Below are 27,116 nucleotides of genomic sequence, written 5' to 3'. Positions count from 1 at the left end.
TGTAGTCATGACTGTCATGACAAGGACGACGGTGATGATTATGATGCAGGGCTCTGTGTGCTATGACTCTGTGCAATGCAGTTTTTATTGTTGTATTGTTAAATGCAAGTGTGAAGCAGCTGAAAGTGATACCACTGCTGGCTCCAATGCTTAGAAACCACAGGGGTCAGTGTTACATGGCAAACTAGCGACAGTTCTGTTCAACTTGAACCCAGCCTACCCATCTGGGGCTGAAGCATGTGTGTAACACCTCCTGGCAAAATGACACTTGCTGGGCAGTGTCTGCTCACAATATACACACACATTCGAGGAATACAGCGCTGAAACCACTGCCTCACAAAACGTGACAGCTTGGCTTGTAGGTTATGAAATGAAGAGACAATTTTACACAATTCAGAGGATTTACTTTAGTTCATCCATCTGAGAAATTCGAACACACTGCCTTATTCCCGGCGGACGGACGTGAATTCTGTGTGGGAGGAATTTATCTAAAACTATGTAAATTTACACATAAAATACTAAACAGCATGATATTAAACAGGACCTCTTGCTGTGTTACAAACAGAAAATATTTTTTGGTAGAATTATTTGAATGCCTTTTAATGGTAAGTAGAGGGAGGGGAAGTCTTTAGGATACATCTGGCGAGAGAACTGAGGCTCAGATTAACAAGTTGGATCTGACCTGACCTTACTGGTTTGCCGATACAGTTTTTTGATGCGTAAGATAAGAGCTGCATAAATCAGCTTTTTTTCTTCCTCTCCTTTTCCTCCGATCAACATTATTACTGCATTCCAAAGTCAGGTAGGACTTGGCGCACTCTGCTGTATGGAAACTTAAGATAAGTCTGCATGTTAAGCTTGGTGCACTGCAGTTCGCTTTATGTGAACGTCTGTGTTTGCTTCCAAAAGGAATTACCTGAATAAATCCTAATAATAAATTACTAATCAAAACTAATAAATCCTGGAAAGTTTCGCCCTCACCATACATATTAAGTCCCTGACGGTCTGCAAAGTTCCTTATATTCCTTATTTTTCAGTTGTTGTGTTCTTAATATCTGTTTGAAAATGTAATATTTTAGTATCAGATGTCCCGCCAGAGCCATCCTGAAGAGGTTCTGAAGCTTTAAAGCTGTTGTGTTTCTCAGACAGTGCTGCCCATCTGCTCCTCTCAAAGCTTTTTGTCCTGTCTGGCTCACTGTACAGATGCCTCACTTTTTTCAAATAAGTGTCAAATCTAACAACAGGCTGGGCTGACTCATTTATCTCTCTTTTCAATCAGTGAGAATAAATTTGCTACAGTTTTTCATAATTGGTTAAGAGATTGGCAGGCCAGTTGTGTAATTTCAAGGGGAGCTGCAACGCTATTTTTATATTTTGGGGTTAGAAAGAATCGGCTTTGATGAGTGCATTTCAAACCACAATAAAATGAAATATACACAGTAACATGTAAAATCTCCAATTTACATCCCAATAAAGACGAAATTTCCAGGTACGCACAATGCCATATTCTGCAATTCAGAACAACGCAACAAAACTTCCGGTGAGGTGAAGAGGCCTTATTACTTTGCAACCAAGCCAGCTTGCGGATCCATCGGTTTTAATCCAATTGAAATCTTGCTCTTGACTTTGAGACAGTTTTGCTGACAAATCCAGCTTACTTGTTAACTCTGCACGCAGATCACGTTGGTACATTTCTGTGGTGAAATGTGTCCTGCACAACCTGTACTTATTCACTAGTACATCACATCACATTAGCCATTGCAGGGACTAGTGAGCAGGAAGGGCTGCAACATGTCACAATTCCCGTGAACTCTCGCTCTCATCGGTGGTGGGACCGGGGATTTGCGAGAAGAATTCCAACCTTAGAGCTCGTTGTCAAAAGTTCGCAATTTTGTGCTTAATTCAAAATTTGTCAAATTTTTCTGTACAACCAATGAATCTATTTTGTTACCGAGATTGAATGACTGGTCTGAGACACTGGGACTGCAGTTCCCCTTAACTTCTACACTTTCAGTTCAGAATCCTGCTGCTATTTCAACACACGCTCCCTGTAGCTCTGAGTTAACCAGCTGCAGGCCCTTCTCAGAAGCTCACCGCTGAAGTGTATTTTAAGTTTTATTGTGGTTTAACCCTAGACTGTGGGGGTCAGATTGCTATGCAACGTTTAAGTTGGCGGGGAGGGGGAGTAAAAATTGTTTTTTTATGGTCAAACAGTTGTGCAGCTCAATTTAGTAAGATATTTTTAAATCAGGGGTGGCCCAGGGATGCAGTGGTGAACATGTCTTCCTTGCTGCGCTGGGGCCCTGGGTGCAATTTGCTGGGTTTCTATCTGCATGGCATTTTTGTACGATCTCCCTGTGTTCGCGTGGGTTTCCTCCGGCTGCCCTGGTATCCTCCAACATTCCAAAGACGTACTCTTAGGTTAACTGGCTTCTGTAAAACTGGCCCTGCTGTGAGTGTGTGCAAGTCTGTGTTTGTCTGTGTGTACGCTGTGATGGCCTGATGTCCTGTCCAGGGGGTACCCTGCCTTGTGCCCAGTGCTTTCCAGGACAGGACTCTGTGGTTTTGAATTGGATACGCGGTTATTGATGATGATGGATATTTATAAATCATACAAGGTACAGCACCAGGCTTGAAGATGCTTGGAGTGAACGCAAGGACCGATGTGTTATAAAGGAGGAGTGTACTGTGGATATACACACTGAAGGCCAGCTGATGATCAGTGGAGATAAGAACTTGAGACAGGATAACATGGAAATGAAGGGAGCAGTAGGTAAGGATCTTAAATCAGTGCATTTTTTTGTCCCACATGAGTGATTTTATTCTTTGGGGGGGGGCGGCAATTGAACAGTCTACTTAAGAGAAGCTTTTTTTATAAAAAAGGGAACTCCCTCCTATTCACACTCCACTCAATTGCCCTTCGTTCAAACGGTGATTACAATTCTGCTACAATCTTAAACTGCATCCAGACCGCTAAGAGATCTGTGATGATCAAACTGTCCATACAAAATGTGTGAATCATCCTTACCCTCCTTTCTGGCAAAGACATTTGCATCTTTGGCTGTTCTATATGTCCTTGCAAATCTCCTGGTTAAGTAAAATGTTTGAATCTGTAATGTTTGATTATGAAGCCAAGCAATTTTAATGAATGGCTCGTCCAGGAAATATTGTGCAAGCGGTATTGTTCCGTGTGGAGTGTAGGCTTTTTGAAAGTCTTCTGGTTTTGAAGTGAGTCTCTGTCGCTGTATTACAAGACATTCAGTTGAGAAATGAAATTCTGTCAGTAGAAATTTCCTCTTCTGCTTTTTTAAACCTGGTTAGCCTCTTCTGTATCTTTCCATGCAACCCTGCACCATTTAGTTTTAAATAGAAAAAATAGAAAAAAACAAAATTGAATAGCTTGCTCATATTTTACATTCTTGAAATAATAACTGTTGCGATTAGCAGATAGATTTAAATATATAAAGATAAAAGAATTGCGCAAAGGGATTCTTTAAAAAAACGTTTTGTGGAATTTAATAATTACTGTTCTGCAAAAGACTTTCCATGATGATATTTAATAATCAGTACACATTATACAGATATGCTTCAAGAAACATCTTGAATTTTGCATTGATTTTGAAAAAAGTCATTGTTCAATGTACATTCCTTTTTGCAGTTCAGTAGAATCAATGAAGAACTAAATATTGGGTTTGAACAGTTAATGATGCTGCCATAATAATGTCGTCCAGCTGAGTAACATATTTTAGACAAATTCTGTTTTGTGACAGTGAATTCACCACCCTGCCTTGGGTTGGTCAGATTGGTAAGTTTTTTTTGTGAGTAAGCAGTGACTAAAATGTGGTTTCCTTAGGAAGTTACACTGTTTCCTCCAGTTTCTCAACAGCACCCCCCAAACAGAGAAGGGCTAGCTGTTTGTGAGAAATCTATTTGCATACATTTGTTTATCTCTCCATTTTTGTGCATATGTACTGGTGTGTGTTTTTGCAAGAGTGCTGGTGCCGGCTGGTGACCGTCATTACCTGACAGTGATAAAGGGCAGTTAGGCAGGCTGAAGATGACATGGAAGTGCCCAGCCAGTTGTGTCTGAAATGTGGAGGCTATTATTCCGTACCAAACACCGCGATCACCAGGCAAGTGTCTCTCTTTGTGGGGTTTCTCATAGCTTCGTTCAAGTGTAGCAGCTGCAGTGAGGTTTCGTGAGAACGCAAGGTGCAGAGGAGAGAGGTTTTGTGGTTAACCTGTGAAGTATCTCCGTAAAAGCTGAGCAGCACGTGTACCTGAATCCAAGATGACATGGAAAATTACATCGTTTGACTTATGTTTCAACATTCCTCTGTGCTTGGATGCATCCATCATTTTTGTTTGTTTTGCACACTGTTTAATTATCGAATAATTAAATGCTTAATGTCAAATTAGCTGTTTTTTCTTAAACCCTACAATATAAAATGAAGAGTGCATGAACTTTCATTTTAAATTACAATATTATGTAGGAAACCTCATCTTGGTTTCCTCAAGCATGTTCTGTGCGTTCGGTCATTAGTCATATTTTGGATCTGTGCAAGTTTTCAAATCTTTCTCCCAAAAGCACTATCTGCTCTATACGAATAACAGAGTGGAACAGGAAAAGTAAAAAAGATACAAGTTAAATTTGAATAAAAGAGTAATATTTAAAAAGGTCAAAAACAGAGCAACAGAAGGGTTAAAAGTGTGAATAAGCCAGTTCCCAAGATTAAGCATGTAAAATTGGAATATCACTATATATTAATGTATACATTAATGTAAGCCTGGTAGAGTCTATGCTTCAGTTTTAGCATACAAAAAATGAACTTGCTGGAAGGCCAATTAAAATGTGCTCCCTTATTTTCCGACCACAAAGGTTAGGCAGACAAATTTGTTTTCCAACTATTTGCCCATAAAACCTAAGAGTTTGAATGAGCATTATAAGAAAAGTATGCCTTATGGATCAAGTACAAGAACTTAATTTCATTCCTTCTCAAACCGTATGAAGAGACAATTTCTGTAGCGAAGTAGCGAAATCGGATGAAATGCAATTTTGTTGAATCGTATCCTTAAACAATGCTTAAGTGCTTGTCTAAGAGCGAGTATACTATACATTTTTCACAAACTGCTGAAAATAAGTCAGGAATGCAGCAAAAGGAGTTTAACAGAAACAGCTCTGTGTTTTATTAATTTACTCCAATCTGTTACTTACAGTAAATGTATATAATTTATGCATTCTTTATAAACTATCCAGAGCTTACAGAGTAACCCAAATAATACCACTGAATCATACAAAAGGTGTTTCCACATGCATGAGGCATTTATTTGTTTCTGTGAAGTGAAATTTGATAAACGCTTTTTTCTCTCAAGCACCTATGTACTGTACCTTCTAAAAGACCTCTAATTTGTCATTACAACACTATCCTTTATATTACACATACCACAGAATCTTTATATACTAGGAGGCATTAGAAATGCACTGAAACATTTGTCGTTTTAATGCCTCTCGGTAGATGTTTTCAGTTTTTGGTTTATCTTGTTTTCCTTTTTGATTGCTTCTGCTAAATGGTAACTCTCCCTATTGTTCTGCTGTGAGGTCAGAGACTCTATAGAGTTACAATGAGAATAAGGTACATACAGTAATTATCATCTTTTAAAAGATCAGTTTCACAGCTGCTTTGTTTTACATTTTGCGTGAGAGATTAACAGTTGCAGTACTGTCTGCTTTATATTGATACTGAAATGTTGTTCCATTTATAAATAAAGTAATGGAGTCTACCAGTCAGTGTGAAGCCCCAGTATTGGCTGCTGTTAGTTTCATCCAAGGAAATGACTTTTTTCTCTAACCTTGCACTTCTTTTTTTTATTCAAAAAGTACGAAAAGGCAGTAGAATCAGAATCAGCACTTTCTGGCAAAAAGACTTGTCTTGTGCTTTGTATAGGAAATGACACCAATGACCCGAGGCTGTTGGTTGTGGCACAGAGGACAGACATGGTTCAGGGAAAAGTGGACACTTCATTTGTGATCCCACCACAACACAGAGGTCCAGCACTTATCCTAACTGACAGTTTACCTGCCTTTACCAGACAATAATACTGAATATTTAAGGCCTTTTCACATAGGGGCTTTTTTCATTGCTCAGCTGGGTAAGGATCTTACGGAGAACAATCTGAGCAATACACTTCCAAACAAATGAAACAAAACATTTATTTGTGTAAACTTGAAAAGAACAAATCTAGAGAACCCCAGTCCTCCTCCCAGTCAACTCTTTGGGACATGAATACGGTCAGCTAGCGTATGTTTCAGACCAAACAACCCCACTGTGAGTACACCCTTAAATGCAAAGAGCTAACATATTTGGTTGCCATAGCAGCAAAACAAAGCAAACCATTATACAAACACATTGAAGGTTTTTCTTTCCACTCAGGTAGATTAGTGAAGGCACTGTGCATTTGATATCAGCAGTGCAGTGGCTTTCACTTCCTACTTTCAGTTTTAGTGCTTTGTGTTTGCTTTGAGTACCTTGAATGTAGCAGTGGTCGAGCAGCTGTACACTGTAGTAAAATTACTCTTCATTGCCGGCTGCTTAGGCAGACCTCCTTCAAAGAGCATGTTAGGAAAGTTCTGTTAAATGCCGATTGAGCATTGTGCTGCTATTTAAATACTGTGCACGACACCAGCCGATCTATCATAGGAGTCACCCATCAGCCTGTTGGCACCTTGGTTCACACCCTTGTCTCACTGGACTTGGTTAAGTGACAGATGGACTTCCCACGGCAAAGGAATTTGGAAAATGTAAATTGAGGGCTAATTCACCTGAAATGATTGAATATTTTCTCTTGTTGGATGGCTTGACGTTTTTTAATTTTGATCAAGAGTATGTGCTCTGGCAAGCAGGACACCGATGTGAGTCGTCTTGTGTGTGGAGCCCCCCCACTGTACAGTGAGAGAGTCCTCCAGTGTGTGGAGCCCCCCGCTGTACAGTGAGAGAGTCCTCCAGTGTGTGGAGCCCCCCGCTGTACAGTGAGAGAGTCCTCCAGTGTGTGGAGCCCCCCGCTGTACAGTGAGAGAGTCCTCCAGTGTGTGGAGCCCCCCGCTGTACAGTGAGAGAGTCCTCCAGTGTGTGGAGCCCCCCGCTGTACAGTGAGAGAGTCCTCCAGTGTGTGGAGCCCCCCGCTGTACAGTGAGAGAGTCCTCCAGTGTGTGGAGCCCCCCGCTGTACAGTGAGAGAGTCCTCCAGTGTGTGGAGCCCCCCGCTGTACAGTGAGAGAGTCCTCCAGTGTGTGGAGCCCCCCGCTGTACAGTGAGAGAGTCCTCCAGTGTGTGGAGCCCCCCGCTGTACAGTGAGAGAGTCCTCCAGTGTGTGGAGCCCCCCGCTGTACAGTGAGAGAGTCCTCCAGTGTGTGGAGCCCCCCGCTGTACAGTGGGAGAGTCCTCCAGTGTGTGGAGCCCCCCGCTGTACAGTGGGAGAGTCCTCCAGTGTGTGGAGCCCCCCGCTGTACAGTGAGAGAGTCCTCCAGTGTGTGGAGCCCCCCGCTGTACAGTGAGAGAGTCCTCCAGTGTGTGGAGCCCCCCGCTGTACAGTGAGAGAGTCCTCCAGTGTGTGGAGCCCCCCGCTGTACAGTGAGAGAGTCCTCCAGTGTGTGGAGCCCCCCGCTGTACAGTGAGAGAGTCCTCCAGTGTGTGGAGCCCCCCGCTGTACAGTGAGAGAGTCCTCCACTGTGTGGAGCCCCCCGCTGTACAGTGAGAGAGTCCTCCAGTGTGTGGAGCCCCCCGCTGTACAGTGGGAGAGTCCTCCAGTGTGTGGAGCCCCCCGCTGTACAGTGAGAGAGTCCTCCAGTGTGTGGAGCCCCCCGCTGTACAGTGAGAGAGTCCTCCAGTGTGTGGAGCCCCCCGCTGTACAGTGAGAGAGTCCTCCAGTGTGTGGAGCCCCCCGCTGTACAGTGAGAGAGTCCTCCAGTGTGTGGAGCCCCCCGCTGTACAGTGAGAGAGTCCTCCAGTGTGTGGAGCCCCCCGCTGTACAGTGAGAGAGTCCTCCAGTGTGTGGAGCCCCCCGCTGTACAGTGAGAGAGTCCTCCAGTGTGTGGAGCCCCCCGCTGTACAGTGAGAGAGTCCTCCAGTGTGTGGAGCCCCCCGCTGTACAGTGGGAGAGTCCTCCAGTGTGTGGAGCCCCCCGCTGTACAGTGAGAGAGTCCTCCAGTGTGTGGAGCCCCCCGCTGTACAGTGAGAGAGTCCTCCAGTGTGTGGAGCCCCCCGCTGTACAGTGAGAGAGTCCTCCAGTGTGTGGAGCCCCCTGCTGTACAGTGAGAGAGTCCTCCAGTGTGTGGAGCCCCCTGCTGTACAGTGAGTGCTCTCCTGTGTAGGGCGCTGTGCAGGGGTTGTTGGGAGTAACTGTAAAAAGTCTTTGAAACAGCAGATGGCTCTGTGGTTTTCTCACTTCCTACTTATAAGATACATGATTCATTGCTTGGGGAAGGGTGCTTGCTAAAACCTTCAAAAGATCTCAAGTTTTCAGATTGAAAATTTTGCAATTTGGTTCCAGTCTTCAATCCCCCATCAATATTTTTTTTCTTGAATTTATTGTAAAAAGCAACCACCTGCATTTCCAAAGACAGTCTCCCACTTTTATTCTCACACTACCCTTCTTAATTCTCGCCACTAGATTTCCATCAAATCTAAGTTAGAAGAGCTTACCTTAAAAAATTCAGCTTTGACCATATTAAAATTGTTGGCAAGGCCTACTAGCATAAGTTACATAGAACTAACATAAAATAACAAAAAATCTATTACATAGTTTTTACATTCATTTGCAGTTAAGTTCTGGTAGAATTAGTCATGGGTGTCTTCAAAGTGGTAGACACTATTGACCTGATCACTAAGAAAAATAATGGAGTCTGATGTATTGACACATGTCTTCTCCCAACCTTACCACAGGATAAATCAGAAATAACCTGGGTAGAGAAGGATTTTGCCAATTTAGCAGTCAAGGTAAGATCTTTATGACTATAACTGATTGCATTTTGCTTGTTTGTGTTGCTGCTTTCTTCTAATTTCTGTCACGCTGACTTGCAGATTAGATTGCAGCTTTTGTGGTAATTTTGCAGTAGTGAGCAGGGGACCAAGTAGCACAGTGTTGCAACTCTTATCTCCTAACTGCCATGTCACTAACCCAGCCAGTCCTCTGTAATCTTTGCTGCTGCTTTTTTTTGTTTGTTTTTCAACCAGGTCTCCAAACGTTTAGGATGACTGTTGCAAATTCCCATGACTCATCTTAGAGGTAGCTTTATGCTCCCAGAGTGTCTGGAGTTTCAATCACTGTCCTTTGGCAAGAGGAGGTTATTTAGACCCTGGGCCTTGGTACTGTCTGCACTGTGCTCATCCAAGTCCTCAGATGGAAAATAAATTGGTTAATAATAAACAGTGCAAAAATGTTATGAGGAGAATAGGTCATCTGTCTTTATAGTCCCATAACTTGAATTGATTGTAGACATGAGAGGCACCAATAACCATCTGACTGATGGCAATGATGTGGCTGACTATCAGCCTTCTTGATGGGTGTGAGGTCCCATAGGGATAATTTAAAATAGCTAGCCAGGCCTATTTTGCATGTTTCTGGGAGATAGGAGGGGACCTGAACACAGAGGGAGAACATGCAAACGTCATGGAGACAACTCCCAAAGACTCAAAATCTATTCTGCCCTTCTACCAGAGCTTGCCATATTTTCAAAGCTACTCCACGTGCCTCTATCATGTACTGTAGCTGCATTTTGCAACTTTCTAACTCTCTTTGCTTTCATGTGCCTTTTGTGGAAAGAGTAAACCCTCTCTAGCATCTATAATAATAATGTATAATGTTTATAATGTTTCTTTATTAGCCCTATATAATTTTCTTGCATTAGGAATTCGTCTTTTCGCATACCCCAGCTTTCTCTCCATGGAGACACAGACACACAGACAGGAAACCCTCTCTAGCATCTACATGAATGTCATGTTTTTTCACACCTCGACTCACAGCCACAAAGCCCTTGACTACACACAGGAGAGAAAGAGGCAGCGTGGGCGTGGGCACCTCAAAACCACTCTCAACACGTCACGGGCAGCAGTGCCTGTGAAACGGAGAAGATCTTGGAGCTTATAGGCGAGAGGAGCCCTCTCTGCCCATCTTGCTGTTAGAGAATTGATCTCAGGATCTCATCTATGAGTTTACTGAGGTTGAAAGACTTCAGTTCCTGTTGTGTGTTCTTGTAGGTCATGTGCTTAAGCCCTTGGGTGAATCAAGTTCCTCTTCTTTCTCTTAGGTTTATATATCGTTTTATGATGTGGAGAACATCAACATTCCCTACTTTAAAAAAACATTTGTAATCCCTCTTTTACATAGCCCTTTCTGTCTCTTTGGCTCTGGCCTCTCTTCCGACACAGCAAGGGGGCTTTCACGGAGCACATATGGGAAAGACAAATTCTGTTCGATTTCTCTGCTGATAAAAATAGCAGTGGTCTGAGGCTATGTTTGGTTTAATGCTTGACACAATAGAAAGTAGAAGATGGGGTATTTGTTCCTTTCAGTTTACTGCAATTGGTGTGTGTTGTGAATGTTTTACTGCTGTACTGTAATCTATGTGTTCCAGAGTTTATTAGATTAAGATGTCCATTCATCTATCCATCCAATTCAGGGTTGCAGTGCAGCTGGAGTTTATCCTAGCAAGCAACAGGCACAAGGCAGAATACAGCCTGGATAGGACACCAGTCCATTCCAGGGCACGCACACAGACATACTGTACTGTAGACGCACACTCTAACACCAGGGCCAATTTTCCTAGAAGCTAATCTACCAGCATGCTTTTGGACTGTGGGAGGACGCCAGAGCACCTGAAGGAAATCCACACAAACATACATGAGAAAACATACAAACATACATACTCAGGATCTCATCTGTGAGTTTACGAAGGTTGAAAAGACTTATGTTGCTGTTGTATGTTCTCATAGGTCAACATAGAGTATTTTAGGTATTTTGTATTTTGAGAATGTTTTGTGTCCTTGTTGAGATTCCTTCATCTCAGCTGACTGTTAACCTCTCTGAAGATAGTTGTTGACTCCAGAAGCCCTGAAGTTCCTGGTTCCTTTAGAGAAATGTGATGTGACCTATTGATTATTTTGCAAAGCTTTACTATGATCACTGTGTGGTCCTCTTTGCTTTATACAGCATGTTTAGAAAGGTAGCTGATTGGCAAGACTGTGCCTTACTGCAGTGGAATTTGGTGCATGCACAAATGGGACCATCAGAATGAAAACGTACACCACTCAATGCCACTGCACCTTTATGTCCTAGAAACGGACTCTCTGCCCTCTGGTGGATGCGAGTTATATTGCCCTTGAACTTGTATTCTTGCTGTCCCCTGGAATGTGTTTGCCATTGTTCAGTTTGTATGTGTACCCAAACCCATTGTTTTTCAAGATTCAGGTGCTCCAGTAACTCAACAGACTTCATAGTCAACCTGTACAAAGCTCGTTATTCACAAACATTGAGTTCCTACACGTTCTGTGATTTTTTTGGGGGGGTCAGCCTGCGCTGACACTTGCCAGTGAAAAAGATACGAAGCTGTGTCTCGGTCCTGTTGAAAACTAGGTGCTACAGCTGGCGGGAGGTGCATTATGATTCAAATTGTTAGCCTCAGTGAGGTAAAAAACACTTTTGAGGATAATTTGTCACAGCTGTAAAAAAAACCAACATTTTATTGAATGTTGCATTTCAACAAACTGAATTAGTGGGAATTCATGGTGCCTTTTTTAAGATCAAATGTAAAGTGGTATTTTTTAAATCTGTGCTTACCTTGTGCTGATTTAGAGGAGTCAATTTCCTGCTGAGCAAGTTGGTTTTTTAATTTAATTTTCCAAAAGGCGGAAACATGCACTCTAGTCGAGTATTTTGAAATACTGAATTTGTGTATTTAGGTAAAGACCAGGTAGTTACTTTCTAGTTATCGAGCTATCTCTTTATTAGTTAGGACTGTAACCAGCAGGCTTTCTGAATACTTCCCAGTGTGCCTTTCTGCCTTTTTTCGAGAAACTAAAGCTGATTCTGTTTTGGGAAAAGAAAATGTTTTTTAATTGATGTGAGAATTGGTTGTTTCTTTAAAAAAGTCCAGGGTATCAGGTTCATCCTCATGGCTGGGCACCTTGTCACAGACTCCCACAAGCCTAGATTTTGCGTTTTAGGTCATTGTGTTTTGAGCAATTGCAGCCGTGCAAAGACAGCATTTTTGTAACAGGATGTGAAAGTCCAGCACTCCCTTGGTAGCAAAGACAGGCTCATCTGTTTCCCGTTTCAGATCGGATCTGTTAGACTGTGTCTTTCTCACAGACCACCTGCTCAAAAACTGCAGAGGTGTCTCGAACTGAGATCATGCTCGTCCTTTGCTCTTCCTTTTTATGTGGAGTAACCTCTGTCTACCTCTCTTGCACGGCTGTTTTATCCAGTTTAACCTTTTTTTTAATCTGTACATAGTTAAACATATACTGATACTTTTCAGTTGCATTTTGTTCAGTTTAAGAGGTCAAGCTCACCCGTAAGAAGTGGTTTGAAGTGGAGGACAGTGTTTAGTTTCAATTCAAAGCATTCATTTCACAGGAAAGAGGAAGAAGAGTTATTATTGACTATTAAAACTAGCCCTCTGTTGAGCAGTATTTACAGTCAGGGAGTTACCTGCTGTTACTCTGTGGTAAGAGGGACGGGAGGCAGCGATCATGAAGATGTGTATCGATACAAACAATGTTTCTAATGTTTTAAATACTGGCGGAAGTGGCTCACAGAGCTGCACATACTGACTTGCCAAGTTCTTTGGGACACTGACTTGCAGGTTCGCTGGTGTTATTATTTAGGTCGGGGCTACACCACCTGCTTCCTTCCTGCACTGTACAGAGAAGCAGAACAAAAGCAACAACCCAAAAAAAAAATTAAAGAGACAGATTGAAAGAGAGAAAAAAGAAAACCTTGCTCGCTCGCTTGCCTGCTCGCTTGCCTGCTCGCCCGCCCGGTCTGTCTGCCCTGCTGCGCGCGGATCCAGGGGGTCTCTCTCTGCCCGGGGATGATAGCCGGGGCCGCGGGGGGGGCAGCTCCAGGGCTGTTGGGGTGACATGGAGAAAGAGAAGAGGAAGTTCAAGGTCAGCAGGTTCCTCACACTCTACCTGTTCAAGAAGCATCAGACCAAGGCTCTGAGCAGCACACAGGAGCCCGTGAGCACCTCGGCAGCACCCACGGACGGAAACGAGTGGAACCCGGTTAGTACCCTTCTGATCACTGGACCTGACTACAGGTTACGCCACATGGTCTTTGAAAGAGCCTGATTTAGGCAGCAGCGTTCTGGGGAGAGAGTGTTTCATACAGTGCAGTGAAAGTTTGTAACCAGGTGGCTGGAAGAAGGATTTACCATCCCTGGTATCGAAGGCATTTTCTTTTTCTTGGTCCTCTTTGTCTACCAGTTGGGTTTAAGTTTAATTTGAGGTTTTTTTTTTTGCAGCTCTACCCTTTACGTTTTCCCATTTGTACTCTTCTGATTTTGACCAGAGGGCTTTGAGAATGTCCTGGAATCTGCTGAAAGGAATTGTGCAGATGTGTGTAAGCTTGAAAAAAGGAAGGAATCCACATTTAGTTGTGCGCTGTGGTGTCTTGGCGTTACACTAACTGGAATTGGATCTGTGTTGTTCAGGAGTGTTTTTGCTTAGGTTTCAATTCAGTGCAAGTCGCTCTTTTGTGTGTGAAAATGCACCACAGTATGCTGGCAATCTGAAGTCTGTATTAATACAGTATATGCGCATGTATATCGTACAGTACTGTATATATGTTTTTCAGTTTATTGACAAGCTCTAAAATGATGGTTTAAAGGAGCTACCACTATGTGTTTTTCATCTCGTTACATTTATAGCTGTGACCTCATAAAGTCAGGGTTATGTGCAAAAGCAAATTTAGCCCTGATGCAAAAAAAAAACATGCTTCAGAAATAACCTCCGATTGCGAGAGAGCAGGTTCAGTGCTGTTAAACGGTCAGCTTATCCCAAACTTACAGCTCAAAAGCTTGTTTCAATAGCATCAGATAAAAAGAAACAGTGGCTTAATGTAGATTTTCCTGCTCGTTTATAACTCACTGCTGTGTGTTTTGGTTAGAGAGGAGCTGTGCTCTGCATGCTGCTTGCTAGTCTACGGTCCTTAGCGTCACAGCCTCTGCTACAGTATGTCACATGGGAGCTTTTAAAGAGAAGGGCTTACTTACTGAAGACCTGCTTGCTGCAGACAACCTCAGGCTGTCACACAGGTGTTAGCTCACTGCTTTTGCAAGCTTATTAATTTTCAGGCAGGAAATATGATTGTACTCCACCAAACTTCATTGTGTACCCTGTTAAATATTCCCACAAAGCTAATTATTTTGATCAGTTTGTGCTGCTTGTCCTTTCTGTATCTTTAGATGTATGTGAGTTAAAATTACACAAACGAATGAATTTTAGTTTTAGGAGTATGATTAGCCAGAATTCACTATTGTTCTCCCATCGTGTTTTTCAACACTTCTTCACTAATTGTTATGCCTGTTTCTGGCTTTTTTTTGTTTTATGTTAACTTTCTACCAGTATCAACATAATTTTGATCGTTTCCCTAGGATTCTGTACCTAGTTATTTCTGTAACATTGATTTTGAAATTCTCAGATACTTTTTCTCAGGAAACACTCTAGCACTGCTGCATCGAACCATTTCCTCTCTGAGCAACAGGGCCTTCTGTTGGCTGTAGTCACTGTGTGCAATATTCTGACTGTAGGTTTTTGGTTTCATCATTGTAATTGTTCTGGTGTTAATTTTAGTGTGGCCTCACTGTTTCCAGAACTGGAACTACAGAAGCCAGGAGATTGTCAGGGCCTGTAGTCCATCTTCACCAGTGTAAACAGGGAGAGAAAATATGAGGCCTTAAAATAAGAAGCTATACAATGAACAGTGGAATTTCCAATGGAATTCTTGGACAATGGAATTTCACTGTTAGCAATAATAATACAACTGCTAATGACAAATGACAAAATAACACAATTCCCAGCAGCAACATTAAAAGGCTACAATGCCGATGATTCTAGCAGCGATGTACTGTACCCTAATTGGAAATGTTGTTGCAAATTGCTGTGCATAGTCTCCACACGTTGTTCTAGGTACTGTACATGTTTGGATACTATAGAAACCAGAAGCTAAGCAAGGTTTGGCCTGGTGAGGTCTATGGTGGTAGGTGGTAAACTTCCCTCTCCCTATGCTGTCTTTTAGTTTGAGATTAAACAGAGTTCTTGACCGCTTGGTCATCAGACCAACATCGAGGTACTTGAATAGTGCTGTGTTCAATCTCATTTTGCAAATGTCACTTTGGTCTGCCTACAGTACATGTCTCTGTGTATAGACATTGACAAGTACATTCTGACTTCTCAATGGGAGTTGTGACTCCCACTGTGGAGTGGGACCCCTGGTGCAGAATGGATGCTGTGCATCTCCCATATGGGATCTGCAAATGGAGGATAAAGTGGATTAGAAAGAGGCAATGACTTGTTGTAGTAATACTTTGAGGCTTTATGAGACTTGAATGAGGTTAAAAAAGCACTCCTAAAATACTACGCAACACATAAGATGCATAAACCCTAAAACTGTTTGTGCACATCATGTGACAGGTCCACAATTATTAGCAATTATTTGTAATGTACTGTATTACTATGCCACACTGTACTGTACATCTACAAACCAAGAGCTAATCTCCAGGCAGAGGGAAATCAGATGAAAATGGTGGAAGACACCTTGAAGGACTTGAGACCGAAGAGAGACTTTCTGTAGATGCAGCTCAGTAACAGCGATGTGTGTACAGTATGCAAAATTTTATTTTGCTAAGTGGTTCTTATCCATTATATTGTATTGTTTTTATGAGGGAGTTATGGTGGTGTTTTTTTAACATTAGTCAAGCAAAGCATGGCCGTGGTTATTAAGGCATCTCATTTGTAAGTTGCCTTTCATATGACAGCAGTTTGATCCACTCCTGGTTTTCACTAGATGTGGACCCACAATCAGAAGCCAGCACCAGGGTTTTTATGTTTCGGCTTATGTCAGTTAATAAATGTCTTATTCATAGGTATTTGAACTTGGTTTATAAATGGTTCTTTTCCCACATTTATAATAGAAGCAGTTGTACTGTCTTGTGCTCTTCCCGTGTTGATGCTTCAGGCTGTGTTGCATTGCATAGGGTAAGCATAGTCACCCTTTGCACCTGGGCTTTGAACCTTCCAATAAGTCAAGTACTGAATTGATTCTTAATTGCTTAATTAACCCATGGGCTGCAGACCCTATCAATAATCTGGGCATATTTCAAGACCTTTGATCCCAATGCTGAACAGCAGCAGATTCTGCTGTTCATATATTGAGCTTGAGCAGTCAAGTAGCTTTTAAAAGATGCATCTTCCTTCTTCCAAAGTCAGGGCTGTGATGTTTATGAGCCCCCTTCCACTGTGGACCTGAGGGGCTTCAGTGTCTCTTCTTTCCCTTTTATTTCTGTTTACTTGTGCTTGCGCCTGTCACTGTTTCAGTAAAATTGGTAATTCTCTGTACGTCTAACTTTAATACCTGATTACCAGCCTTGAGGCAGGTGAAGAGTTAATGATTCCTAGTAACCTTTAAGAAAGACTTGACACTCACCCCACTGGTTTCCGGGTATTTGGATATCTCTGCTTGTTGTTTGGAGCGTCCAGTTGATGATCAGTGTTCTCTTCCTCTGGAAAGAGTTATCAGACTGTCTACCTCACCTTCACTGCGAGACCACAACTCCAGGCTCAGTAATCAGTTCTTTTCAATGATTTCAGAAAATGAACGTATTAATAAAAATCTATGAAAAACTTGATTTGAACGTGAATGTTTGGCTAAAAATATGCAGGTTGAGGTTGCTTTAATTTTAGGATTAATCTGGAAGAAGAAAAAGTTAAATTACTGATGGTAATCAATTCAAATGGAGAAGCTACCTTATCCCTGAACTGGCCAAGAAAGTGATCTACACTTGTGAGGGCTGACCTAAAAATGTTCAATTTAGAGGTGAGCATTTTGTTGTGGCATTTTGTGCAAAAACTGAAATATTCAAAAAGCTGCAAGCCTGCTGTCAACTCATTCAGCGCAAGTTACTCAGTGCCTAGTGAGTGTCACCACTTAAAGAGACCTACTTAATGTTCATTATGTCCAAGCTGTGCTCCTGAATTAAAAATGTTGTCCGTTATTACTTCAATCACTCGGGAGGACACCCATTGTGTTGTGATGCAGCTTCAGCAGAAGAGGTCAGAAGATGTTTGCCTGATATTCATTTTTCAATCCTGTCCGCTTTCCCTGAGAAAGGATGGAGTTAAAAGCTTGTTTTATCCTCCTTTTTGGCTTTGCTTTTACTGCTTCAAGTGTCCCTGAAATTCTTGGCTTGTTGTGAAGAGAGCTGGGGAGCTGCAGGAGCCCTGGAGTGTCGCACACCCCAGTCCTTCCCTTTCTGACGGAGCTGTCTTTCCTTTCAGGAGGACGATGTTATCAAGGAGATCAACATCACGCACCATGTCAAGGAGGGCTCAGAGAAGGCGGATCCCTCCCAGTTTGAGCTGCTTAAAGTCCTGGGGCAGGGCTCCTTTGGGAAGGTAGGTGTCCCAGAAGGAAATTAAAAACTCACATTAAACAGGTGTCCTTTGGGTGGAAAACGCCACTTACTGCCTTTCCCTCTGGCTTTCTTTAGCAACTTTAAGACACTGGTTTTAACTAGATCAGAAGTTCTTACTGTACAACATGGAATGAAAGGGGAAATGGTTTGTATAACCATTTCCATCCATACAACATACCTGTGAGAACTTTTAGAAAGGGGTAGGAATTCATACTATATACTGAGAACATTTCATTATCTTTTATAGCTTCCTTCTCTGAATATAGATGGAAAAACACCAAATGCACAAAAACTCTGCAGTCACGACTCAAATTGGAATTTCAGTACCCTGAACAATTCCAAAATACAGTGTTCTGGAAATACTAATAGCTATTAGTTTAACCTGGTATTTTTTCTGTGTATCATCTTGGAGATTGAATGCAAAACTTGGGTTTCTTTCACTGTCCACCCCTTAATGGAAAAAAGAAATTGGTTTAGGAGATCACAGCTTTATTGTTATAAAGGAGCTCTGAGGTCTGTGTGAAAGGAGCTTTGTTGTCTTGTCACGGGCCAGCGTGTCAGGTGGAGGTGTGCATCACAATGTGAAGCACTGCATTAAATGATCTACTAAAGAGCTGGGGTATCATTATTTGTGCATTTATGCAAATCGGCATCAACTGCAGGCAAGGAACCAGAGCACTTATCTTTCAAACTGACATGAAATTGGTTTAAAAAATTAATCCATGCAGAATTAAGGGATTTGAATGATTCTTTCTTTAGACTTGCTCTTAATTTCATGCCTTAATTAAGCGAGAGAAGACAGTTTTGGATTTATCTTTTCACGGCTTTAGTGCCACTGCTCGGTTTCCCAGCTGAAAAGCATTAAGCATCACATTAGAGTCTCTTGGCCTCTGTCCTCAGTAACAGCAAGAGTAGCGTACTTTATTTTATCAACATAGACTAAAAACCTCAAGGTGCTTTGCAGGTGCAGCTGCCAGCATGCAACACTTTAGATCAAAAAAGACCATTTTCAGCAACCTTTAACAACCCAGCTAGAATACGGTTTCCCCCATTTTCTTAAAGTGTCATCTCGTTTTCAAACGTTTTCTTCTCTCCTTTTTTGAAACATCCCATTACAATTAATGTGATTTCCCAAGACTGCTCGTTTAGCATTGAGAACAAAAAGGGTTAATCGCCTCTACAGACCTAATATCCCACTACATCTGGAGCACAATGGTACTGTACCTCCAGCACTATAGCATTAAGCAAACAGGAAGTTTATGTTTTCCCAGAGATGGGACGCTAGTCCGTTTAGCCAGTATCTAATAATGGAAAACTTTTTAGATATCAAGGGTAATGTACAGTACATAGAGCAAGGTGTAAAAACTATCCAGTCCAGTTTTAGTTATTTGCCATATTTTCTGTTCTCAATCTGAATTCATAGCATTTTTGGTGTAGTAAATTTGGATTTTACCAGAGGCATGTTCCATTTGGAAAATACTAGAATTGTTGTGCTCTTGAAAGCAAGAGCAACAAGTCCCATATCAGAACCTAAATTCCAAGAACTGTTCTTCTAATTTGGAGACTACCTGAGATATTTTTTCAGGTGTAGAATTCCAAGTACAAAGGATTTCAAAATATATTTTATAATTAATTTTCAAAAGGTAATTTGACAAGCCCTGAGCTCTTTTAAAACCCATCCATTATTTGAGAATGCAAACTAACTTACAGATTAGTTTTTAAAACAGTTATTTTTCAAGAACTGCTTATTCATTAACGTTAACTTATAGAAGATTTAGTAGTTTTTAAAGGATGTGTTTTTACCAAAGCAAGCCTAGGATCTATTTTAGATCTATTTAGGTTAATCAGATGTGGAAACTGAGAGAAAGATTGAAAGAAAACCTCCTAAAAAAGTAACCTCCATGTGGTCTTCTCTTTGGAAGAGATGTATAATCAAGACCTTGTTAATGACTTTACACCAGCTGGAGTTAGCACAACAGTTAAGGGAAAGTCAGTCATGTCCTGAATAGAGCCAGATCAGAATAGAACCATATTCCCATACACATGGCTTCCATATTCCTAAACAGCACAGTGAAATTGTATACAATGTTGTCCCACCAGCCATTATATTTTGAGAGTCATTGGGAAGTGTTTTTTTAGGAAAGAACTGTATATTCAGCGGAAGAGGAACATGCTTTATGAACGGTCCTGTCTGCTTCTGTTTTTCGTTCAGGTGTTTCTAGTCCGCAAAATCACACCTCCCGACGACAACCAACTATACGCCATGAAGGTCCTGAAGAAGGCCACTCTAAAAGGTAATCAGAGCAGCAGCGTTCCACCTTGTTGGAATTAGTATTTCTGCTACTTCAAACTGGTGTCCCTGAACCGCAAGGCCTGGGTTTTAACAGTGGTTTTGCTTGTCAGGTTTGAATTGCTGTTCTAATCTGTGAAAATCCACAGTATTGCGTTTTCATTAATGGTCCTTAAACATCAGCTCAGCCAGAGCTACCCAACTCATGATTCAGATTCTATCTGGTGCAATAGCACACGCAGGACAATAGCAATATGTTCTAGACTAGAGATGCACTGCATTCATCTTTTGCAGCTGCCGCTGGAATGGACTGTTCCAGCTGTCATGAATGTGACAATGTGTTCTTGGTTTTTCTTAATTATGTTGCACAGAATTGCCTGCAGAACAGCAGGTTTGATTCTATATAGCAACAATATGCTTTCCAAATGTTTTGAATTGTCATGGACTGATGCCTCTGTAGTATCTGAAGAAGTCTGGAATATCCTTAGTATTGGTTTGCTGATGAAGCTCTGGCACTGACAGTAGATGTTAAAGATCTTAGCAATCTCTTTTTATGGTTTCTCAGCAAACTCAACGTGTTTTCTATTATAGTACTTAAACGTGTTTCGTTCTTCATATTAAACTGTGAAGGAGATGGATTGCCAAGTCTGTAATTTTACAGTACTTTATAAATCATGTATGTCCTAAAGGGGGTTTCAGATGCTCAGAACTGGTGCTATCTCATCCTGAAATCTTTTTGAACAAGCACTCATCAGGAAATGACATGTTGACAATTTTTTTAACTTTGAGTTCCCCAGCTCCACATAAGTACTGATGTGATCATTATAAATTCTACAAGAGGAATGCCTGTCTGTACAGAAACATTGATTGCACGTCTGACATAGTAAATGTTTTTGCTGTAGATCACAAAATTACACCAAAATGAGAGAACTTTCAAGTGCAACTAAGCCCTGACTGGTGTCTTCCATCCAGCTCTTACCAAGTGGCAAGTTTTCTTTTTCCAAGTTGAAATATAATGTATACAGTAAAATCTCAGGGTTACAAATGCACTATAAAATGATGTATTTTGCTGCAGTTTACATGATTAAAAACCCCTCCCTCCTCCCAAATTTCATTTGTATGTTTTTCACTCAACCTCTTGTGTGAGTTCAAGCCCTAGCACTGTTTTTGCAGGAAGTGGCTGTTTTTGTTTTTCAAGAGCTATAGTGCATCACAGTTTCTTCAAAGAGCAGCCAAAAACATTTTGTGTTCACAGGGCTGCCTCTTTGTTGCCCCCAGACCCCACCCCACCTCCTCACCCCTTCAGTAAAAAAGAGAGGTCTCACTATTTACCCCTCCCTCTTAAAACCACAGTGGAGTACATAAACAAGTGTGAACTCTCATATTAATTGGAACACTCTGTAGGTTTAAAATTCTTCCATTATAAATACCTGTGACCTGTACAAGCATCTGCGTCAGGCCCTGCTTGTCACATGCAAACAGGGAACAGGTTATCAGATGCATTTGTTTTGGTGCCTGCTCCTTCATGTGCTTTGTGTTTTGTCCCAGGTATATTCTGTTTTCTGTGTGTCTGGGCTCTGTTTGTTAAATGTTGCTTTATAGTGGGAGTCCCCAATATGATAATTCATGTTCTTTTTAACACTATATGGACTGTTGCATAAAGTTTATGGCCAGTAGAAAAAGTATGATCTATGAATCTGGGTTTCTGGGCTGGCAGGGCTGTGGAATCATGTCTAAAGACAGTAGACTGCAGAACGGAGGTGGACACAGGCCAGAATTAGAGCCAGATGGGAATCGTGTGCCACTAAAAAAACTGATTTTCAGCCACATTCAGGGTGCAAACTGTGCAGTTTTCTTTTGCAGTGATTAACTGCTTTGTGTGCTTTATTACTGTACACGGAAATATTTTTTTTTCCATTGAACTTGAATCATTGTAGAGGAATCATTAATTAATACATCCCATACATCTTCCTTGAAAAGGGTATAAATCTGATTTTATGAACAGTATCTAAGAAAACAATACATGCACACCTTGTCAGTAATGAAACAATCACCTGACAAAGTATTCAAAATATATACAACATACTTTCAGAATAGGACTTCTAAATCCGATCTTCTGTAAATATTGTCGTTCAACACTGAAAACCTTTTTTCTATCAACGGAAGTATTCCTTTCAAGTATTCCTAAACAATATCAGCACTTATTCCTTTTGATTTACATGGAAATATGAATTTGGGCCATAAAGGTAAAATAATTCAGGCCATTGATCTAGAAATCTTCAAGACCAGAATTGGATCCCACTGTTTGTGACTCAAGGACCACTAAAACAACAGTAAATTTCTAACACATCTGTCTGCTCCTTCCTCCAGTGCGGGACCGAGTGAGGACGAAAATGGAGAGGGACATTCTAGCTGATGTGAACCACCCTTTTGTTGTGAAGTTGCACTATGGTGAGCTTTCAGGAGGCACGTGGGTGTGCCTGCAAATCTATTTGTTTTTCTCTTGTTTGGTCTCGGACAATGAGTACGATGTTTTGGTCTCTAAAGGGTACTTTTAAAATTACAGGCTGGTTATATTTGGAGGCATATTCAAATGTACAGCATATTAAATGTTTTTTTTAACCTATAGCATTTAAATTCAGATGATGTTTCAAAACACATAAAGCCTCCAGTTATCTGAAAAATCAAATTGCACAGCTGCTGCTGTGAGGGCGATTATAAATAACCCAAATTCAATAAGCAGATAAGACGTCTGCACACCAGTAAGCAAGAAGCTGCTTGCACAAAAAATGTGAAATTTAATTTTAGACTGCCTTGGTCAGAGATCTTAACAAAAATGTATTGTAGGTGCAAAATGTGTGTATGATGATTGTCGGTATATACAGTGGACCTCAATGACAGAGTAGAAAGAGATTTCATCTGTTATTATCCAGAGTGGTATTCCCATGGTCTTGTCTAGTGAAGCATAGTGACAACCTGGAGAGCCCTTGGTGTGAAAAACTCCATTAAGACCAATGTCTGAGTGTGAAAATGCTGTCATTTACCAGAGTAGACTTGCATACAGTAAATGAAACATTAGGAGCAGAGGACTCCAGAGACAGTGTCCTGTTGCTTGGTTTGATGTGTGTACCTGTTTGCAAGATGCTGACATGTTGTTCTCTCTGTTTCCCGGTAGCTTTCCAGACTGAGGGGAAGCTCTATCTAATTTTAGATTTTCTCCGCGGAGGGGATCTCTTCACCAGGCTGTCGAAAGAGGTATTTCGGGGTCTGAAGCGCTTGTAGCACCCTCACAGTTTTCTCATGTAGGAAAGGCTGCTCATTTATTTTTTAAAATTTGCTTTTTACTTAATTTCACCAGGTAATCGAATAGGGGTCAGGTTCTTGTATAAGTGATGATCTACATAGAGCACATATGAAACGCGATTGGAGGATTGTGAGCCAAGGGGGTAGCCTGCAATCCAGAGTAGTACTTGCTGTTCCACTCTGCTGTCTATCCTCTGCTAGTTTTGGGGTCATAAGAAAAATGAGTTTTTTTCCATCAACAGCGTCATGTATGCTTTTGCTTGGCATGATATATTTGAATGAATATTTTGAATGATAGTGTACTTTATTTAACATGGCGTAAGAGACGGAGGTCTTCAACTGTCACTTGGGCTCCATGTTCATTGATTTGATGTGTACTGTATATGTGTATATTTTTAAGTTGAGGCGAATGTGGCTGTAGTGAAAAAGAATTTCGGTTTTGAATGTCCTGGCTGGTTTTAAACACACTGGGAAGAATTTATCGTTATATCCTTTCTTCTTTAGGCTCTTTAATCATTGAGCTTCAGATTTTCTTGTGGGGATTTTTCCCTGTAGGGGGTGTATTCCAAACATCTTGGTTGGGCTTTCTCTTTCAGGTGATGTTTACTGAGGAGGATGTGAAGTTTTACCTGGCTGAGCTTGCCCTGGGCCTAGACCACCTGCACAGCCTAGGCATCATCTACAGAGACCTCAAACCAGAAAAGTACATTCTCTCTTTTCATGATGTTGTCCAGTGATGCCTTGTAGTCGAATGGGATCACCCTTATTTATCAAAGAGATGCCTCCTAATTACACCACTGCTAACTGCCATTCTGCTACGCAAAATGTATATGATCTTCTCAAGCACATCTCAGCTGTCACTTCCCAGTTCACCTCAGACTTTATTACCCGCTGGGGGAAAAGTATTTAACATCAGATTCCAATTACATAAGCGAATTACTTTACATTGTTTGCAAGAGATATTGCATGGGATTGCCGTTAATCGGTAGAGGTGTGGTAATGAGGTTTCACCTTGAGTGGGAGCGCATCCTGTCTCAAAACTGCTGGAATAGTTTTTCAATAGTAATTTGCAGATCATATCTGAGATCACGTCTGCTTGTGATTGTGGGGAGGGAAGATGAAAATGGTTGAGTGAACAAAGAAGGAGCATAAAATGCAGTCTAAACAAAGTTCTAAAGGAGAAAGTTTCATTTGCATGGGGAGAAGTCTTAATATTTGTTAGCAAGTGCTTTGAAATCCACTTAGAGTCTATATTTTGTTTTGCTGGGAGTTATCTTTAAGCCAGAGGAAGTGGTCAAGTGGTGATTGACTATGCTATGACGCATATTCTATTGTAGATTAGCCTTTTTGATTTGCTAGGCATTTCTGTGCATTGTATAGCAATGCCATACCGTCAAAGAGGCCTGAAGCTGCTGGAAAATATTGATCCAAGGGTCACATGTAGTCATTCCCTGGAGAGACATCACGACACAAGTGGAGGTGCAAAACCTTTATGCTCCATATTTGGGTATAGATGTGGTGAACAGTTGATGACTAAGTTGAAGGAGGTTGTGATAGAGTCGTATTCACTATGCTTTACTCTGGTTTAGCAAAGCATGGTGACATACTGTACAGTATATTGCCATCTATCAATATTCCTCAAAGACCACAGGCACACCGCTTCAACAAGCTGGTTGGATGGATTGTTCCACATTCCCACCACGCTTTCTTTTTCCCAGTGTAAAATGCAAACTCTTAGCTTCCATCTGTGTTGTCAGGTCCTGGTTTAGTCGCTGGTTCTGAAGTCCACGTAATATGAGTGATGCTTAACAATCGCAGCATGAATCCTGTTCCTAAGCAGTGTTTCCTCTGTTTGTTTCAGCATCCTCTTGGATGAAGAAGGACACATTAAGCTCACAGGTAAGGAGCTGGAAATGGTTTCCATGCAGTATGTGATCTGTAGGTGTAATTTAATTTTTGTTTTGTTTTGTTCTGTACAGTATATTCCAAGAACATGTGCATTTTTTACTTATCTGCGTTTTGTATTTTTCTTAACTATTTCAGTGAGCTCTGTTGATTAATTTTATCAGTTGTTTATAATGTTGCTGGTTGATTTATTTGATGACAGTAAGATACCTGAAGCAAATCAAATGGTTGTTCCAGAACAGTTTTAAGATTTTGTTGCTGGCTAATGTAACATTTCTTAACCATTACCTCAGAATACTCCAGAATTTCAATGAGCATCTATAAAATAATATGAAGTCAGTTTTAAATGAACCATCCATCTGCTAGCAAGGATATCAACAATCGAACAGCATGGCTGAGTAGCTTGTTCTTGACTCCCACAACCTTTTGCCTCCTGTTCTTATTTTTAAAAGCACATAACCATCGTTTTCAGTTGTGTCCTCTGGTTTGTGTTTCATTGACTCTGAACAAGTTCAGTGGATTAAATTTGTCATTTCCTTTGAGGATTTTGAGTACTTATGTCAGGTCTCTTCATAGCCTTTGCTGTTCAGGACTAAAAGTTTTCTGTCACCCTGTAATGGTAGGACATTCCTTTGACCCTAGAATGTCTCTGGGTAGACCAGGTCCACATTATCCAGTAGGCACAGTAGACGCAGTGTATTGTCTGTTGTACGCTGTGTGCTGTGTCTAAGGCCTATGAAAACCGAAGGAACTATAAAGAAATGTTGTCTTTTTTTTGTTTGTATGATAAAAATGGTCTGCTCTTGAATATATACTGTACAGTATATAGCTAGAGTAGGCTATCCAGAAAAAAAATTCAAGATCATTTTCAAAATCACCCCTCTACCCATAGTGACTACACCCGTAAAAATGCCTCCGCCACAGGGCGTTAGGAAACAGAAGTGCCCAGGGCCTACAAGGACTTTGATCAGGTCCTGGTGTAGACAGCAAAAGCTTTATTTAGAACCATTACACATGGAGTCTTCAGGGGAGAAGACAGAATCCACACTTAAAGAAAACAGACTTTCTATAAGGCTGTGTTGCCCTGTGATGGACTGGTGTCCCATGCAGGAGGAAGAGCTGCTGTGGATTCTTAGCACCTTCCTTGCATGCTGTTGCTTCTGGAATAGACTCTGCCTATCCATACTCCTCCTCAGGATAAGTGATTTACTGACAATGGCTGGATAAGCTTGGGGTCACACTGCAGAAGAGTGAGTCCTGTAAGTCCTGTTCTTGTCTGTAGACTTTGGCCTGTGTAAAGAAGCCATTGACCATGAGAAGAAAGCCTACTCTTTCTGTGGCACCGTGGAGTACATGGCACCAGAAGTAGTGAACCGTCAGGGCCACATACACAGCGCTGACTGGTGGTCATTTGGGGTACTAATGGTAAGTAAATATGATACACCCTTTGCAGTCCATCCTCTTGACTTTGCTTGGCTTTTGAATAATTTTAGGAGAACAGACATTTGTAGATGTACTGTAGGTTTTATGCTAACACTAGGTTTGAATGTTTTTATTAGGGGCATTGGTTGGTTTTGGGTAGATTCTTATTTTAAATTTGTGTTAATGTGACTTAAATGTAACTTTTAGACATCTAGACATCGGTGTTCGCAATTGTTTTCTGGTTCAGTCTTGCAGTTCCATTGCAGAGCTGAATCTGTCTGTCTTTTTCAGTTTGAAATGCTCACAGGATCGTTACCATTTCAAGGAAAGGATCGGAAGGAGACCATGAACCTCATTCTCAAGTCAGTACTGCTGTTTCTATGAAAGTGGATTATTTTGTTGGTCAGCATTAGTTAATGGCGACTGTGCTGCTGTACTGTGCTATATACTGTAGCCTTTCAGTTCAGACTGTTGAAGGTTAGAACCATAGGGATTACCGTGGGGTGCC

General features: G+C 41.3%; 1 protein-coding gene across 6 annotated transcripts in view; it reads left to right on the top strand.

Moving 5' to 3' along the window:
* Positions 1 to 27,116, top strand: part of rps6ka1 (ribosomal protein S6 kinase a, polypeptide 1) — a 90,132-nt gene that overhangs the window by 50,678 nt on the left and 12,338 nt on the right. For 2 of the 6 annotated variants that reach the window (XM_088603095.1, XM_088603094.1), the window contains exons 3-11: positions 8,939 to 8,992; positions 17,552 to 17,668; positions 19,901 to 19,982; positions 22,349 to 22,429; positions 23,154 to 23,233; positions 23,878 to 23,984; positions 25,143 to 25,180; positions 26,469 to 26,611; positions 26,900 to 26,970. In XM_088603095.1, coding sequence (XP_088459221.1) covers positions 8,939 to 8,992; positions 17,552 to 17,668; positions 19,901 to 19,982; positions 22,349 to 22,429; positions 23,154 to 23,233; positions 23,878 to 23,984; positions 25,143 to 25,180; positions 26,469 to 26,611; positions 26,900 to 26,970 — 773 coding nt within the window. Of the gene's footprint in view, positions 1 to 3,916; positions 4,134 to 8,938; positions 8,993 to 12,398; positions 13,280 to 17,551; positions 17,669 to 19,900; positions 19,983 to 20,880; positions 20,964 to 22,348; positions 22,430 to 23,153; positions 23,234 to 23,877; positions 23,985 to 25,142; positions 25,181 to 26,468; positions 26,612 to 26,899; positions 26,971 to 27,116 lie in introns of those variants that run through there. The other 4 variants (XM_088603099.1, XM_088603096.1, XM_088603097.1 and 1 more) reach the window with 4 other exon arrangements.

This window comes from Lepisosteus platostomus, chromosome 13 (genome assembly GCF_059453375.1).
Source record: "Lepisosteus platostomus isolate fLepPlt1 chromosome 13, fLepPlt1.hap1, whole genome shotgun sequence".
Taxonomy (NCBI): Eukaryota; Metazoa; Chordata; class Actinopteri; order Semionotiformes; family Lepisosteidae; genus Lepisosteus; species Lepisosteus platostomus.
Note: the sequence above shows the minus strand (reverse complement) of the source record. Positions and strands in the feature narration are given on the sequence as shown.